We start from the raw sequence: 19007 nt of genomic DNA, 5'->3' as shown, positions 1-19007 counted from the left end.
TTTTTCTTGTGAAAGCAAAAAACAGATTTAGTTAAATAATCACTTAAGAGTTCACAGTATTTACGTTTTAAGAAAAATACCCCTATTTTCTCTTATATCATAGTTACTTACATGGCCTAATTGCAATCATCCCTATTAGTCCAAATAGTAATGGAGGCTGAGAAAGATTATGTAATAAAACAAGGAATTACAGTTGTAATCATACCGTTGCTGGAATAATCTCTGAGTCAGATACATTATCTCCATTTCTCAAGGATTTCTGTACTTCATGGATGTGATTTTTTATGTCATTTACAGTTGGAAAAAAGGATAAATTATGTCTTTCAGGTACCTCATCAGATTTGAACAGTTCTCTTTCCACAAATTTTCTGTAGATAATATAAAATAGAATAAAACATAATCTAGCGATTTACTTTAGATCACATGAGGTTAAGGTTCTCTTTTTAGCATAAACTAGTATAAAACATGGTTTATAGCTTTATAAGTACTTTAACTTTTTCCATTTTCATTTCCCTACCTTAAATCATAGAATTCATGTGATTAAAGAAATGTAATATTTACATTGGTTAAACAACTGTATATCTTAGAGTGAGCTTTACATTTATATGATTTAAAGGAATCACTATTTTCAATTTAAGGATGTTTTTGAATGCCTACTAGGTCAGGCACTGCACTGAACACTTCACATCAAGTATCTACTCAAACCCTTAATATAATCCTTTGCATTCCCACTTTATGGATAAGGAAACTGATAGGTTGCAGAAGTTAAGTAATCTGCCCCAAATTGTACACTTACCTAATAAGTAAGAGAGCTTGGGCTCTCACTCAGATTATTTGCATAAATATCATGTTATGTTGCTTCTAAAAGGCATCAATTAATATCATATAAAATATGATCTGCTTGCATTTTACAAGTAGACAAAACAGAAGATAGAAACAGAAGGCAGTATTGTCATATAATTATATAAAAATAGATACATAAAAGAAATTAATACATAAAATTTTGTGCATTACATTAGGTAGACCGTATTGCAGAGGTGTATTATACCTGTGTCCTTAAAATTCAGTTTTAGTAAATAGTGAATGGCTTTACCAAGTTCTGGTTCTAGTCTAACAATGCCTCAATGAAAATAAATATAAAAAGCCTAAGAAATCTGCTAAATAATAAAGTAATGTATTAATTAAGGAATAATCCTAGAAAATACTCATTAGGTTATTCAGATCAGACTACACAACAACGACTACAAACAGGTCAATTAAGTACAAGAAATCATGGCAAAGAGTACAGGCTGTAGATTCAGACCTAAGTTGCAGTTCTGCCTCTATCTCTTAAGCTAGTTATTTAACCATTTTCTCATCTGCAGAACGAGGAAAAACATACCAATTTAATAGTAGTAAGAATAAACGAGAACATGCATGTCATGTACATAGCATAACACCTGGCACACACATGGTAAGTGCCACATGACAATAATAGTTACTAGTAATTATTATATCCTGAGTATCAATAAAATTAGACCAGAGTGCTACATATAAAATTTCATTAGACAAAGAACTGTCCATATTCTTCTGCTGTAATAAAATATATTTCAAATACCTTAAAATAAGTACCTTGACCTAGAGGTTTTAAAATCTTTGGTTCTATACTTAAATGTTACACTCAAAACCATAAAAATCCTACAAGAAAACATAGTCAGTAAAATCTAGTATCTTTCTTATAGCAGTATTTTTTTCTGATCTATCCCCTCAGGCAAGGAAAAATAAAAATACAAAATAAACAAATGAGATTAAATCAACTAAAATGTTTTTGCACAGTAAAGGTAACCATCAATAAAATGAAAAGACAACTCACTGAATGGGAGAACACATTCGCCAATACATCTGATTAGGGGTTAATGACAAAATTTATAAAGATCTTATAAAACTCATCATCAAAAAAACAAATAATCCAAATAAAAAATGGGCAAATGACCTGGATACTTCTGCAAAGCAGACATACCGATGGCCAATAGACAAGTGAAAAGATGCTCAATGTCACTAATTATCAGAGAAATGCAAATTAAAACTACAATTAGATATCACCTCACACCTATCAGAATGGCTAACATCAATAAGTTAATAAATAACAAGTATTGGTTGGTATGCTGAGAAAGGGGAACCCTCGCGCACTGTTGGTGGGAATGCAGATTGGTGAAGCCACTGTGGAAAGCACTCTAATGGCATATTTACTGAAAATTTCTATAATATTAAGTGTATTACTTAAAGCAACAAACAAAAATGAAAAACATATTCGAGCAATTTGTTTCTACTATACCTTAGATGTTTCCTTACTGCATACACTTGTTCTACTCCTTGTGATACTAATTCTTGAATCTTATGTGCTACTTGAGGATGTAGACGTGAGGGTAATGTACAATTCTCATCCCTAATTGCAGTTTCCTCTTCTTCCAGAGAGGACACAGGAAAAGGGGAAGGTGACAAAGGGAGGGAGGGAGTCTCCAATTCGTGATACTGATGAGCTTGCTGTGTAGGTAACTGTACATACCACCTGACAAGAGAAAATATTTAAAATTATATTACTAGACAAAGGCAAGAGTCGTAATTACATCTGGTAATATTTATCAAGAGAAGGAATAATCCTTTATGAAAAAATTATATATTATTATATCATATTAAACATAAATTTAAATTGCCCTCTGCTTAACTTTTCTAAGATTGGCTTTAAACCCAATTAGATAAAAATCTTTTTTTTTTTTTAACAGACTTTTTACTATGGCCCTAAAGTTAAGGAAGGTACAGGACTTAAATATATATGAAAATGGTATTTTAAATCTCCTATTAAGTAAATTTCACCTCAAAATAATGAGACTTTTTAAAACATCATCTTTTGAATTGTGTACTTTCCCACTCATCTACCATTTTGTCCCCAGATTACAAGCCCTGTGTTACACCTATTATCCTTCCAACCAAAAAGTGGACACAAGATTGAGCTATGTGGGAGAACTGTCTCTGACAGGAGCTCAACAAACTGCCTGTACAGCATTCCAGCTCCTGTTACCCAATGAATAAGACTAAAAGGTCACTCATACAATAGTGCAGTGCACAAAACAAAAGAAAATGAAACGATCTGGTAGGATACTGTTTTAATTGATATATACAAAATGTTTGCAATGACTGATATTGCATACAATGGAGCCTACTTAATTAAAAGTTATATGCAATGTTCTCCAAACTGAAAGATCTAATTATTGAGTCTATTTATTTTTCATACATCTGAAAGTTTTTTTAAAGATCATACAAAAACTATGACCCATACCCTTGACCCCATTATACAATTGCAAATTCTAGACTGATACATAAAAGAAAACTAATATTTCTTCTTATTTAAGACCTTAGGGAGCCAAATATGAGGGCAGAAGATGATTTTACTTTGGGTGGTAAGCACATAGTGTAATATACATATCAAGTATCACAGAAAACTCCACTTGAAATCTATATAATTATATTAACCAATGTCACACAATAAATTTACTAAAAAATTAAACTTAAAAAATTTTAAAACCTTAGTATAAAAGATATAAAACAGAATTTTAGGGCTTAGGATTCATTTCTGGCTGCTACAAGTAATCAAAGATGGGTTAAAAAAATATTCAAGTAACTACAAGATTGGTTCCTAGTAAGTATCTAAAACAAAGTACTAAATACAGTATATAGTGAAATGTGTTGCTAAAAATGTATTTGTCATTTTGGAAAAAAACTTCCTTATGGTACACAGAATTGTTTGGTCAAATTTAGCCATGATATCTGGCTGACAAACTCAATGGCTTATACCAGGGGTGGGGAACGTATGGCCTGCGAGCCATAAAAGGCCCACGAAATCATTTGGTCTGGCCCAGCCAAGACATTAGGGGTGAGTTAATTAAATGTTTGACCAAATATAGCAGGCTAATTTTTTTCTTTGTTTTTCTTTTTTAAAATTTATCTTTATTGTTGAAAGTATTACATATGTCCCCTTTGTTTGTTCATGTTTCTTCCCCATTGATCGCCTCCACCCCACCCTCACCCCGTCCCAAGCCTTCACCACTCTATTGTCTGTATCCATGGGCTGTGCATATATGCATATACTAGTAAATTCCCTAGCAGGCTAATTTTTAAGTTGAAAATTTTGTATGGCCTGCAAATGATATAATAAATATCCAAATGACCCTTAGCAGAAAAAAGGTTCACCACCTCTGGCTTCTACAGTGTCAAATCATTTTAATACTTAGGAAACTACTAGTGAGGCATCCACCTTATAAAAACCGTTAATAAAATAACTGGAAACCGTAATTATTATGTCTCTTACAGAAGGAATTCTTGCAAATGGAGCTAATTTATAAAATAAAATAACGTCATATAAATGTCATACCTAAAAACACCACCAGCATCTACCAAGTTCTTCTTTAGCATGTTAAAGGCTTTCTCTTGCTCCATTCGTATTATTTTCTTATCAATTTTGGGGTCTGTAGGAACTCTATATTCAGGAAACTTTTGTACCTTTTTAATGTAAATTCTTTTTATAAGAAAAAAGAGAATTTTTTTATTATATTGAAATCTCAAGAAAACCTAATTTATCAACCAGAAGTTTATTTGAAGCATTGAAATTTAGAAAAAATTCAATTATTCTAGAAAGCGTTCAGAGGATTATGTGAAAGACATGCTATATTCTCAGTGCTTCATAATACTTAGCAAATTAACAATAATCATAATTTCAGTAAAAATACCTAAATACTTCTGGATATTAGTTGTTGTTTTTGTGTGTTTTTTCTAGATTTGCCACTTCTTCATTCTCCTGGAAGCCATCATTACCTCACACCAGGATTACTTTACTAGTCTCCTTCTGGCCTCTGGACATCCAGTCTTTCATTACTTAAATCCACTTGATACATCAATGCCACAATAATTCTTCACATTTGCACTTCTCTACTAAAGAATCTATCTGCTCTTTAATGAAATAAAATTTCTTAGCAGCATTCAGGGCATTCCATATGATTCTAGCTTTTTACCTAGTCTTTTTAAATATATATATAGATATTTTTATTGATTTCAGAGAGGAAGGGAGACGGGGAGAAACATTAATGATGAGAATCATTGACCAGCTGCCTCCTGCACGCCCCCTACTGGGGATCAAGCCCACAACCCATGCATGTGCCCTTGACTGGAATTGAACCCTGGACCCTTCAGTCTGCAGGCTGACACTCTATCCAGTGAGCCAAACCAGGTAAGGCACTTTTTACCTAATCTTACTTTCAATTACCTCAAATATAAAATTGCTTTTCCTATGAAGGTTATATCATTTCAATGGAGAAATCATCCTTCTTCCTCTAATACTAGTACCAAATATACAATCGTGCCTATCTTTATTTATATAGTCTTCCTAGCCTACAATTTATTTCCTTTAACTCTCTACCTATCCAAATTCAATCTAAACCTCAGCATCCATTCCAGGCTTTCCATACATTCTGTCCTATTAATGTGTCTGCATGGTTATATTCTCTCTCTGAAGATAGTTAGCTAATCCATACGATATACTATTATGTTCTCTAAAAGTGTTGTTTACTGATCTACTCCAACAACATTTTAAGTTCTAAATGATTAAGGAAAATCTTATACTTGTTTTAGTCTCCCTACTTCCCATGGCACCCAAATGTAGTTGCTGGGCACAGAGTAGATATTCAGGAAGTACTTATAAAAAAATAGAGAATAAAATTATTTCTTCACATATAGAAATTTTTCTCCTAAGTTACATGTAAAGTTTTAGATCTATTACCCTATGCAAAAATCAGCTGAAAATTTACAAGTCTAATTAAATAAATGATAAATTAAGTAAATGACAAGTAAATAGTCTATAAGTAGACTATTATATGGCTATTAAAAAGGAGCCATGAAACTAATATGTTATATGTCAATTATATCTCAATTTTAAAAGTAAACTTAAAAATGTTTTTAAAGAAATAACCAGTGCTTTTATATACAGTTATGACAGCTTTCGGATATATTTGGAATGAAGAAAAGCAAAGTGTATAGTAGTATATATCATTACATTCAAACTAGTCTGAAGCATAATAGCTGTCTAGTAAACAATCACAATGGGCATTCAGAATGAAAATAAATCAGTGTGAATTTATAGAAGGAAAGAAGGTACACTCCTACCAAACTTTAAAAAAAGAAAATATTAGTAAGCTTTACTGAGATATTTAACATTTACGAGAGTAAAGTCGTATACAGCAATACGACTTATTAAAATAAAGTGTACACACACACATATACACATATATATGAGAGTAAAGAATATATATGCATATGAATACACACACACACACACATATATTCATATACACAGAATAACTTCAGAAGGTTATTCAAGAAACTGGTAAGAGTTGCTGCTTTAAAGAGGGACAAGGGAGCAAGGATAAGAAGAAAATCAGATTTCACTGTATATTTTTTGGAGCTGCTAAAACTTTAAAAAGTGAATATTAGCTATTCAAAAATAAGTACTTAATAAGAAAGAAATGAAAGCTTACCGGGCTGGACAAGTGGCTTTGTAGAGGTGACAAGGCCTGCTTTCCTGCTCATTGGTCTTTTTTAACTGGAAACCTCTTCTCCTTGGCCCATACTGACACTCCATTACCACGGCTCTACTCCCTGTGGGCCAAGACCAACTATTGATATTATATCAAGTATCTATGCATTCTGGGTACTAGATTAAAAATAACTTAGTGGTGGCTATATCAAAATCTATACTTTATTATAAAACTTCAAGGAAAGAATACAGCAATACGACTTATTAAAATAAACTGTACAAATAAATTTAAAAGTTGATTGTAATATTTAGCAAACGTACCGCATTATGTTAAGTAAATGAGTATTACATTTACTGAATGTCAACTGGTATTTACAACATACATATGATTTTAATAAAATTTACTATTTTATAAATAGAAATTAGCACATGCTGTATTTGTGAATAAATAATGTCATTTAAAATTATATTTCCTTTTATAATTACTTATTTCCTTTTTTCTATTTTGTGCTGTTATAATAATGTAATAACCAGTCACTAAGATGACCCCCAGTGATCCCTGCCTCCTAGTTCTCATGTCCTTGCGTGATTCCCTTCCCTTGAGCATGGGCTAGACTTACTAACTTCCAATGAACATAGCTGAATTGACAGGACATTATTTCTTATATTAGGTTATTTAAAAAGTCTGTGACTTCCATCTTGAATACTCTCTTGCTTGGATTGCTCTCTCTGGGAAAAATCAGCGTCACGTAGCGAGGCAGCTGTGTAGAGACCCTTGTGGCAAGGAATAAGGTCTGCTACCAGCTGCATGTGTGAGCTTGGAAGCAGATCCCCCCCGCAGGCACACACGGGATGATTGCAGCTCCAGCACACACCTTCACTGCAGGCTTGTGAGAGAACCTAAAACAGAACCACCTGCTTAGCCATCCTTGGACGGCTGACCCCCAGAAACTGTGAGGTAAGTGCTTGTTGTTTTCAGCCTCAAGTGTGGGGTACTTTGTTACACAGTAATAGATAATACAAATAAGTAGATGTAAAAACTATACAGTTAAGATTTTAAGTTGAATATCCTATTCTAGGGTACAGCAAACTTCTAAAATATAAAAACAAAAATGCAAATCATAAATAAAATGTTGATAAAGCTGACATTAAAATGTAAAACCTGTATTTAAAAGGCACCATAAAGGTAAAGTAAAATCAACAGTTTGAAAAATAGTATTTCATAAGGCACACAACAAAAGATTAAAATGCAGAATATGAAGAACCATAAATAATTTTTTTAAATAAAGAAACAACCAAACAGAAAAATGGGCAAAGACTAAGAACAGGCAATTCAGAAAGAAAAAGGATATCAAACTAACAAACAAAAAGATGTTCAACTTCACTAGTAAAGAGGGAAATACAAATTGAAACAATAATAAAATACTATCTCACATTCCTCAAATGGCAAAAATTTTTAAAAATTGACAATAATCTAAACAAACTGACTACACTGATCAAGTTAACATCACTAAAAGGTGTCACACATAGGTAGCAATAAGGAGGCAGAACTTATTAAGTATTCTTGCAAAAAATACTTTTATGAAAACTGAATCTTCACTTAATTAAGCCTCTAAATCTAACAGTTTATAGGAAGTAGAGGAGATAAAAGGACATGTTAAATTACACCAGAGATAGAACCAGCAAAATTCAGAATATGGCAAACTCCACAGAACAAACTATCTGAGGGGAAACAGGACAGAAACTTTTAGATAAAAATAAATGTAAGATATATTTTAACCAAATATAATCTTTGACCTCTGTTTGGATGTGAATTTGAACAAACCTATGAAGAAAAGAATTGAGATAAATGGAAGAATGGGAACACTGGACATTTTATGACATTAAGAAATTACTGGTAATTCTTTTAAAGCATGATAATGGGATTCTCCATATATATATATATACACACACACACTAGAGGCCCGATGCATGAAATTTGTGCAAGAGTAGGCCCTCGCAGCCCCGGCTTTGTCTGGAAGGTCGTCTGGAAAGTTGTTCTGCTGTTCAGCCATCCAGTCTAATTAGCATATTAGCTCTTTATTATATAGGATATATACTATATATACATATACATATATAGAGAGAAAGAGAGGAAGAGTCCTTATCTTTTAGAGACATATACTTTAGTATATACTATATACTTTAGTAATTGTATATGAAATGACATGAATTTGCTGTAAAATTATCTTGGGGGTGGGGAATGAGGCAGTTGGGATATAGATAAGACAATATTGATAACATGCTGATAGTTGTTGAAACTGGATGATGGATACATGGAATCATGAGATTTCATATATTATTAACTCTACTTTATAGACATATGAAAATTTTCATAATGTAAATATTTTTTAAAGAATAACAATGTGCCAAAACTGGTTTGGCTCAGTGGATAGAGCATTGGCCTGTGGACTGAAAGGTCCCAGGTTCGATTCTGGTCAAGGGCATGTACCTGGGTTGCAGGCACATCCCCAGTAGGAGATGTGCAGGAGGCAGCTGATCGATGTTTCTCTTTCATCGATGTTTCTAACTCTCTATTCCTCTCCCTTCCTCTCTGTAAAAAATCAATAAGATAAATATATATATATATATATATATATATACATATAAAAGAATAACAATGCTAAATCATAGAGTGAATGTGGGAAAAGGAAATTTTCCTACATTGCTGAAAGGAGTAAAAATTGGTACAGGTCATCAATGCTTTGTGTATGTTTCTGAATCTAAAAAGCTCGGAAAAATAAAATTTTTTGGAACCCATTTACTTGCAAAATCTGACCTGAACTTTATGAAGCGATTTGTTGTCTTGATTTCTTCCTTAGTGTGACTATCCATAAAATATTACTGTTTGATTATGTGTTACTAGTGGCCCGGTGCACAAATTCGTGTACATTGAAAGGAAATTAATTAGAAGAAATATTTTAATATCGCTATTTGCCATTTCTCTATAATAGAAGTGTCAACCAAATTCACCATCGACAATGACAGATGGAAACATATGCATGCGATTGGCACCAGCAAGAGCTTTATATGTATCATGCATGCACGAGTCAACTTAGCCTTTTATATATGTACAATAAACTTTCTTAATTAGACCTGCCTTCTGATTTAGCTAAACTTTTTCCAGCCCAGTAAAGCACCCCAACTTCTCTTTCAGGTAATTGTCAGCAACACAGCAGTAAATATCAATACAAAGCAGATTGTTATTGTAGATCACACAAAGAGAATAAAGGGTGAAATATTTAACTGCAGCAGCGTTTGACTATATTCTGTGCAGTGAGAATACCTGAAGTCATTTTCAAGGTCCACCACTTCTTTTCAGGTGGGTCAAGTTTCTAAGCTGTCTAAATCTCTGTTTGCTGGCTAATGAAGAGAATAGGATTCTACCAAGTCTCCTATCTACCTACTCCAGGACTTCTGTGAGGATCAAATGAGATGAGGCACAGGAAAACGCTTCACAGACATTTGGTTAAAGTGTACTGACTATGAAGCAAGTCGTGTTCCTGGGCTGAAGAAACTCCAAGGAGGCTAGTAGTCACTAGGGACAGGAAGCCGGGCGTTGCTACATGATGTCATTACCCGGCGCCCACAGCTACTGTTTCTGGGCTGGGCTGAGCTGTGGGCTGCATTTTGCACCATGGGGTCTCAGCAGCGTTGGCTGCGACGAGGTGGGCTGTTGCTCCGGGCTGGTGGTGGGGCCTGAGTACCACGTGGGGGAAGCCAAGTGTTGCTTTGTCGGCACCAGGTCCACACTGCCATTTCTTTGTAAATGGCCAGGGTACATCGCGGCAGCTCCTGCATTGTGCGTTTGCCCCCTGGTGGTCAGTGAGTGTCATAGCGACCAGTCGGATAGGCAGAGGAACACTTAGCATATTAGCCTTTTATATCTATAGACTAGAGGCCTGAAACGGGTGGGGCCAGGTCGGGGGAGGGGCTGCGGGAGGTTGGGGCTGCCTATTGGGGTCGGTTGGCCGCTGCTGTGCACATTATAGTGATCTGTCGTTCCAGTCGCTTGGCTTTTATATATATAGATTGTCTACAGAATACGTGCTAGAAGTATTTTGTAACATTACATTATTATAGTCCAAAAAGTCAAACTTCTAAAACACATGTGGCCAAAAACAATTGAGAGAAGGAATTTTTGAACTTGTACAACCACTTTAGTGAACAACTTGTGAGAATCTCTTAAAGATGAAATGGGCATAAGTCACAACTCAGTAATTCCACTTTAACACATAATTACATCTTTTCAATGAAAATGTATATTGTGGAGGTCTGACTATAGCATTTGTAATATTGAAAAGCTGGAGACCTGAATGATTATTTATAGAAAAGTAATTGTGTTTTGGTCATATGCTGGACTGTTATACAATAACTAAGTTGAGTTAACCGGGATTTAAAAGTATCAATATGGATAGATTTCAAAATAAGGGTGAGTAAAAAATGTACATAATAATGTCTACAATTTACTATTTATATATATTTTTTAAATATTCAAAACAACAAAATATATAATTATAGATACAAATATGTATGGTAAAGTATAAAAACAGACTGGAAAGATACACACCAAATTCATGTAGTGGCTATTTGTGAAGAGTTAAAAAGGAATTAGAACTAGGGTAGTGAAAAATGTTGCATTTCTTTTGTAGAATACTGATAAACCTGGGCACAAGCTACATTTATCTTATCTTCCTCTCAGTATTTCTTTTTACCCTCAGAGGTCCAGGATGAGGCTGCAACTCTTCCAGCTGAATCAGTACCCACATAGTCCTGGAATAAATCACTTATTTTTAGGTTCTGTGGGGTCTGACTGGTCTTAGGGTAAATCTCTGGGAATTGTCTGAAACTCTACTGTTCTAGTAAACACTAGTGTTTGAGAATACTGTATGTAATGCATCTGTTGCTTGAGAATCCTGATATTAAAATTCTATATAAACCCTTGATTATACACAATTCTATATAGTAACTCAAGAGTTACAAGTTATATAAAATGGACATAAATTTGTACCACAAGACAAATCAAAAGAGGAGAGAATATCTGGAGATTGGATAAAAAAACAAAAACAAAACACAAGAGATATACATATTTAAAATAATAAAATTGCTTACTGTTTAATTTCTATTAAAGAGGTGTACCTGGAATCTCAATATTATTTTTTATTTTCAGCATAATATCAAAAGGAAGCATGATTTATTGAATATATTAAAATGCAATTTTACAAAATATTGGTTATGTTTATTTTAAGTATTCTTTTTAGTTTAATATACATTTTTATCAATTAACATTTAGTTATCATCTACCAAAATGAAAACCACAGTTTCAGAATGGATCATGGCTACTGCTGAACCTTTTAAAATATTTCTTTTAAAAAGTACCTGTATTGACAAACGGAATTCCATCATATGGGACATACTGGGATTTCCACATCAAACGTGTAGCTGGCTTGGCTGGGCTTGGAGATTGGCGAGTCCCCCAAACACTGTGTGTCTGCTGCTTGTGAAACGTTAAAACACTTTCTAATTCAGTCTCACTTACACAGTAGCCCCGGTATGAATCTCCAATTTTCTGCATGTAGTAAAATTAAATAACAAAATTATTAGCAAATATGTTTCATTGTACAAAAAATTTAATGAGGTGATTGTCCAAGATAAGAGACTCATCAGCTCTCAAAAGACAATGTCATTTCTCCTTCAGATCAATGGTCTATTACAACCAGCAGATCTGGTCTGAATTCAACTAGCGTCATCAAATAGATACTGTCCAGGTATTTGTTAGAGAATGCCAAACTCACTGCCATATTGACTTTATCAAAATCTTGTTAGAGACAAATAATCTTTAAGGAAAATAGCTTGAAGAATATATCATGTATCCATTCTCCCAGATACTTAAAATTCTCCCCCCATATCCAACCAAATCAGCATAAAACTAGCCACAAGGTACTGGTTCCCTGTGGGGCTTCTTTAATGAAACTGATTTTGATATTATGCCATGAATTTGTTTGAAAACCTATGAAAACTGTGATTATCTTATATAAAAATGATGTCAAAGAATTTGTTCATTATATTAGCATTCTTTTCATGAAGATCCTTCTCTGGAATTCCTGTCTGACCTTCAGTGCCAAAAATAAGTAATGGGTTTTTCTTTTTCTTAGTTTGTGGAAATTAGCATAAATACTTTTATCTAATGGACACAGAATTTACTAATGAACTTGGTTTCCCCTTTTGAATGTAGATGCTTAGAATATAGACAAGTATATATATATATGTCTCTGTATGTATATACACTCAATACAGTATACATATAATGTATTATAGAATTGTATACCTAAAACCTATATAATTTTATTAATCAATGTCATTCAATAAATTCAATAAAATGAAATAAAAAAGGAAGAAACTGGTGATATATATTTGGAGATTTTTATAAAAGTGATAGTTGAAAGTCAACAAAGTTGATAAGCTGTATAAGGGATAAAATGTAGAGAAATAAAATAAAGTCAAACAGTGAACTTTGAAGAATTTCCACTGAGAAAATGAAAATAAATAAGCACAAGCAAAGAAAGAGAAGGAATGGTCAAAAGATCAAAAGTAGAGAAAAATGATGGCAGCTGATCAATTATTCTCTCTCATCATTGATGTTTCTCTCCTTTTCCCATTCTAAAATCTATAAAAGTATATATATATTAAAAAGCCACGTTTATATTTTCATGAAAGACAAGGGAAGAAATGATAGTGAAGTGAGAAGATTTATATTATCTCTACTTTAATAGATCATACAAACTCTAAGGAATAAAAGAATAGATGAGAGATACAGCCTCTGCTAGTCGTTTTCAAAAGTAGACATTTTGGGCCTTAGCTGGTTTGGCTCAGTGCACAGAGCATCGGCCTGCAGACTGAAGCGTCACCGATTTGATTCCAGTCAAGGGCACGTACTTCAGCTGCAGGCTCAATCCCTGGCCCGGTCAGGGTGCATGCAGGAGGCAACCAATCGATGTGTCTCTCACATCGGTGTTTCTCTCTCTCTCTATCTCTCCCTCTCCCTTCCACTCTCTCTAAAAATCAATGGAAAAATACCATCCACTGAGGATTAAGAAACAAAAAAAGGTGGACATTTTGGGATGAATTGTAATTCATTAAGTGAATCTAGGTAAGGGTTGTTTTTAACTCACCTCACAACTCCTAAGACGGCAGGCCCATATAGGTGTGTTAGAAGAAAGTGGCTGGAGAGGAGCCAGAAACGGTTCTTCAAGCATTCTGAGACCGGGGAGAAAAATATTTAAATATACGTTACAAGTTACACATATACATGGCATTCAACTACTTTATTCTCTTAGGCAGTTTCAAAGACAAAATATTGAGGTCATCAATAAGAAATTAGAATAATAATGACAGATTGATCTGATGGGTATATTAATTATAATTTTATTTAATCATGACTATTTTAGTACCTGCTAACACAAATGCCCAAGTTTGTGCTTCCAAGTACCTGTAGTTCCAACAATTCAAGTATTTTATCTGTCTCGTTAAAATCGTATTTTATATTTTTCTCATTACATAATTATTTTCATTTATTAAAAAATGAGCTAATAAAACATCTTCAGGTGACTTGTTAAGAATAGCATGATAGCTGGCCAGTATAGCTCAGTGGCTGAGTATACAGGCATGCACCAAGAGGTTCGATTCCCCGTCAGGGCACATGTCAGGGCTGCGGGTTCAATCCCCAGTAGAGGTTGTGTAGGAGACAGCTCATGGGTGTTTCCTCTTATTGATTTTTCTAGCTCTCTCTCCTTCTCCCTTTCCCTCTCTTTAAAATAAATAAAAACATAAAGGAATAGCATGATATTATGTCAAGTTCTAAGACTAAAGGTCCTAAGTATTATGTGAATTTAAAAATATTTTCATAGATTAAAAAATACTAATAATACAAAAACCATGTCTAGCCTGGTCAGCATGGCTCTATGGTTGAGCATCTACCTATGAAGCAGGAGGTCACAGTTCAATTCCCGGTCAGGGCACATGCCCAGATTGCAAGCTCAATCCTTAGTGTGGGACGTGCAGGAGGCAGCCAATCAATGATTCTCTCTCATCATTGATGTTTCTATCTCTTTCTCCTTTTCCCTTCCTCTCTAAAATCAATAAAAATATATTTTAAAAAGCCATGTTTATATTTTCCTAAATTATTATAAAGTGTTATTTTAAGGAAAAAGTAAAAGCTGAAATACATATTAACAAAACACATTTTAAACACTTTACCACAGAGGAATTAAATGCATAAAAATGTGATGAGACCATTAAAAATTTTAGGAACTCGAATGAGTATTTCTTTATTCTAAAAATTCCATTAGTGTCAGGTGTTTCCAGGTTGTTTCAAATACGATAGGCAAGCATCACTGAGGAAAAGCAGCACTCTGGACATTTCTCCTTTTAGACTAGCTTCCTTATTGCCGAGAAGCCATTAAAGTAAAGATATGTTTGATGACAGTCTATTGTAGTTCCTGAATTTCTGATCTTTTCTACAGTCAGCCAGCTTGAGATATAATAATTAAAAAACTGTATTTCCATGGTGATAACAAAAGATGAGCTCCTGTTCCCTTGACTCACCTGGTCACTGTCTTTTGGGGCAATGTGAGGGATGCTTGTGGATGCAGAATGTAACTACTGTTACGGTCGGCGAGAGCATCCAGTCTTGCAGTTGGTAAGTTTCTGTTGCTGGGTTTCTCTTCAGAGGCATCTTAACCACAATCACAAGAACAAAACAACATCACTATCTTGAATAAGACCATGAGAATGTAACTAACTAGAACTTTAATATTTGAAACAGGAAAGGGAAGATATGCTCTAAAGCTAAAGACAATAAACCTTACAATGCTTTATTGAGAATTTCTCTGATAAACTTGTTTACTTTCCAATTATAATACTGACTACTAAAATTCTGTAATTAAGTTTTTGGAACTTATATTGGACATCTAGGATATAACAGTGGTAGAAATAATTGTTATACATAGAGTCTGTATAATTTCCGATTATACATAATAGGAAAATGTAAAACTGACTCTTGTTTTTGTTTCTATACCATGTTTACTATGTTTTCTGCAAACTACGTTTTTTTCCCTTATGTTTTTGTTTTAACAACTGTTAACAAAGACAAAGAATCATAAACATTAAGGTAAAAATATCTACCCTAAATCATAACTATGAACAAGCAACAGAAGAGTGTAACTATGATGTTAGAAAAGAGATTCAAATAGATGAAATGGCAAGGGAAGCAAAAGGAAGAGAACAGTGTTATCATTAAATATGTGGAGAAAAAGTAAAATAAAAAGAAACTGGATATATGAGTCTCCTTTCTGAAATTGAAGGAACAAAGAAAGAAGGAAAAGAGCAAAGAGGATGAAAAAAATCATTAAAAAAAGTAATAAGTGATATGACTAACAACAATACTGATAAAAATACATAAAAATACAAATGTAAAATCTTCTCCAGTAGCTATTAGCACTATATTCTTGTTATTATTGTTGGTATTATTACTGTTATCATAATTAAGAATTTATTTTATGCTCACTGGTCATTTGGGAGGAAGCAAGAGTCAACCAGCTTCATAGAATTCCAAAATGAAATAGACAGCTAACCTAGACAGGAGTTGAAAAATGAACTTAAAATTTATTTGGGCTAAGAAATTTTTTCTAATTATTCAGTTCACAACCTTACCAAAAGAAATCAATTTTAGCACTGACTTTCAATGAGGTGATTTTTCTAAGTGTACATCTTTTTCTTTAAAGCATTCTAAAATTCCCTATCTCCCATTATTACTCACCCTGAGGACTATTCATATCCACAAGTTGCCCCTGAGGTATAATCACTTGTGTCATTCCTGTCTGGGTAGATGGAATTACACGAAGCATCTGTCCATTTTCTGATGAGCTGGCAACAATCATCTTGGATTCATTAAAAAAGAAATCAAATGCATAAGCCTATACTAATTTAAGAGTTATTACTTAAATCATTAAAGACATGCCTGTCTCTTTGGTCGATACTATTATTTCCCTCATTTTATAGATGAAAACACTGAGATATATAAAAATTTTTCCAAAGTCTCACAACTGTTAACTGGTAAAGCTAGAATTCAAAACAGGAAGTTTGACCCTCTGTCCTATGATCTTAACCACCTATGATCGTAGTCATTACTCATGGGTGAGATCGAATGACTCAGTAATATGACAAGGCTCTGATTGTCATACTGTATGTCAAATGTATTAACTTTTTTATATTTACTGTCTTACCCATACATGTTTGTCCTATTTGTGTGGTAATCATCTATATTTTAAGTCATTTTATTAGTTAAAAAAACAGTAACTTTTTAGATGCCTAATTAAACAGTATTTGTTTTTATATCTCTACATTTATATATATCCTGTCTTGGTCTATAGGGAATACTGCAAAGTTCCAAAAAATCTAAAAGCATAGAGAAAAGTATACATTATACTTTTTTTCAGGTTAATACTGAACCCATTGCCTTAAATTTAGAGGAATGTCAATGTGTGGGAGGCAACCAGTCAATGTGACTCTTGAATGTTTGATAAGAAATGCAAATTTTTAAATCTTCAAACACAAGTAGCAAAACTATATATATATAGTTAGTCCTCACCAGAGAATATTTTCTCTAGAGAGTGTGGAAAGGAGGAGGTGGAGAGAGAGAGAAAGGGAGAGTGAGAGGGAGGGAGGGAGAGAGAAGAGAGACACATAGACTGGTTGCCCCCATAGCACCCCTGCAATGCAAGTATGTGCCTTTAACCAGGAATCGAACCTATGACCCTTTGGTGTGCGGGCTGATGCTCTAACCATTGAACACACTGGTTAGGGCTAAAACTCGTTCTTTATAAAATATACTCACCATTTGTGCATTAGAATCCTCCAATGACTGAAGTTCATATTGAATAGGTTGCCCATTTTGGTCCACTAGGTGAAATTGCTCTGCAGAAAGAGTCTGTGCCTGAGTCAGGGGCCCTGGTATATTCTGTGATGTGAGTGAATTATCTGCTTCATGAGTAGTGACGGGTAAAACTCTATCAGAACTATTTTGTCCAAAGGAAGGATCCCTGGAGTCGATACAGGTTGAATGCTTTGCAAAAAAATAATAAAATAAATAATCACTTGGATGTTTGTAAAACGTAACAATTTTTTAAAAAAACAGAATGTTTATAATAAAAATGAAGACTTTTTTTCAGTTAATTATCCACTTTACACTGCAAAAGTTGTCAATTCACAGACTGATCAGACAGAAAGCAGTTCTTAAGTGAAATTGATTTTTATTATATTCAACCTCAAGTGCTGAAATATAATTCAACATAAGGATTTCATGGGTATAAAATGTTATGAATATACAAAACTAAATATGATAGAATTGAGAAAAATAAAATGTTAAAATTCTTGAATACATTAAGTGTAACAGTATTCCTTCAGCATAAAAAGTTGTTAAATGGCATGTTGTTTTCCCTTAGAATGGGAAAAAGTTCCCAGTTGAATCCCTACCTCAAATTACCTGAGAATCTGTTTTTGAATCTTCGGAATCATTATGGTTGACTACTAATGAATCATTAGACTGTTCCATGCTGACATCATGTTCAATTCCATTTTCTTCTATTATTTAAGAGCTGAAAGAGTTAAAATATCTGATCAATTAAAGCCTTAATGTTTTTACATAATTTATGTCTAAATCAAATCACTCACTTCCCCTACTCTGTTACCCTATACGATTTAGGTTAAGTCATTCCCACTCTATAAATAATAAACATTTTCACTTTAAGCAATAAAAAAAAAAAAAAAAAAAAAAAAAGAATTCCCTGTAAAAAAAAAAAAATAAAAAAAAAATAAACATTTTCGTTAAATGACTTGCCAAGGCACCAGAACATATTCAAGGCAGGACATAGTGCTATGCAGTTCCTTCTTCCAATCTTTCCACTCACATACTGGCTTATTAAGATTGCTGTTATGTGGCATATACTGTTATACCCTTCAAATACTTCTAAAACTCTCACTTTACAAAGATGTAATAAAAGTAAAGCCGTTTAACTTTATGATTTGGATGTACCATACTGTAGCATTAAATAATTTTAAAAAAGATCTCTTGGTATAGGTGGAGATTAGGTATACAGAACTCTCACCATAATATACAATCAGTCAAGCTTTGAAAATAAAGAAATATGTATTCCAAAGTTTGAGCTACTAAGGCCTAGTACAGTGATTTTCAACTGTGGTGATTTTGTCTCCTTGCCCACTCCCCACCCGTCAAGGACATTCAGCAATGTCTGCAAACATTTTTGGTTGTCAGTACGGGGGCTGGGGAAGAGCGGAGGAGTGCTACTGGAATCTAATGGGATACTGCTAAAAATCTTAAAACGCACTG

General features: G+C 33.6%; 1 protein-coding gene across 1 annotated transcript in view; it reads right to left on the bottom strand.

Annotated features, from left to right (window-relative positions):
* Window positions 1-19007, bottom strand: part of CARF (calcium responsive transcription factor) — a 38468-nt gene that overhangs the window by 12147 nt on the left and 7314 nt on the right. The window contains 10 exon segments of the mRNA XM_059702818.1: window positions 206-368; window positions 2315-2548; window positions 4409-4552; window positions 6564-6684; window positions 11981-12170; window positions 13774-13858; window positions 15206-15335; window positions 16419-16539; window positions 17496-17723; window positions 18144-18255. Of these exon segments, the coding sequence (XP_059558801.1) occupies window positions 206-368; window positions 2315-2548; window positions 4409-4552; window positions 6564-6684; window positions 11981-12170; window positions 13774-13858; window positions 15206-15335; window positions 16419-16539; window positions 17496-17723; window positions 18144-18212 (1485 nt within the window). The 5' untranslated portion in view covers window positions 18213-18255.

This window comes from Myotis daubentonii, chromosome 7, assembly GCF_963259705.1.
Source record: "Myotis daubentonii chromosome 7, mMyoDau2.1, whole genome shotgun sequence".
Classification (NCBI taxonomy): Eukaryota; Metazoa; Chordata; class Mammalia; order Chiroptera; family Vespertilionidae; genus Myotis; species Myotis daubentonii.
The sequence above is the reverse complement of the archived record's forward strand: the minus strand, read 5'-3'. Positions and strand labels throughout refer to the sequence as shown.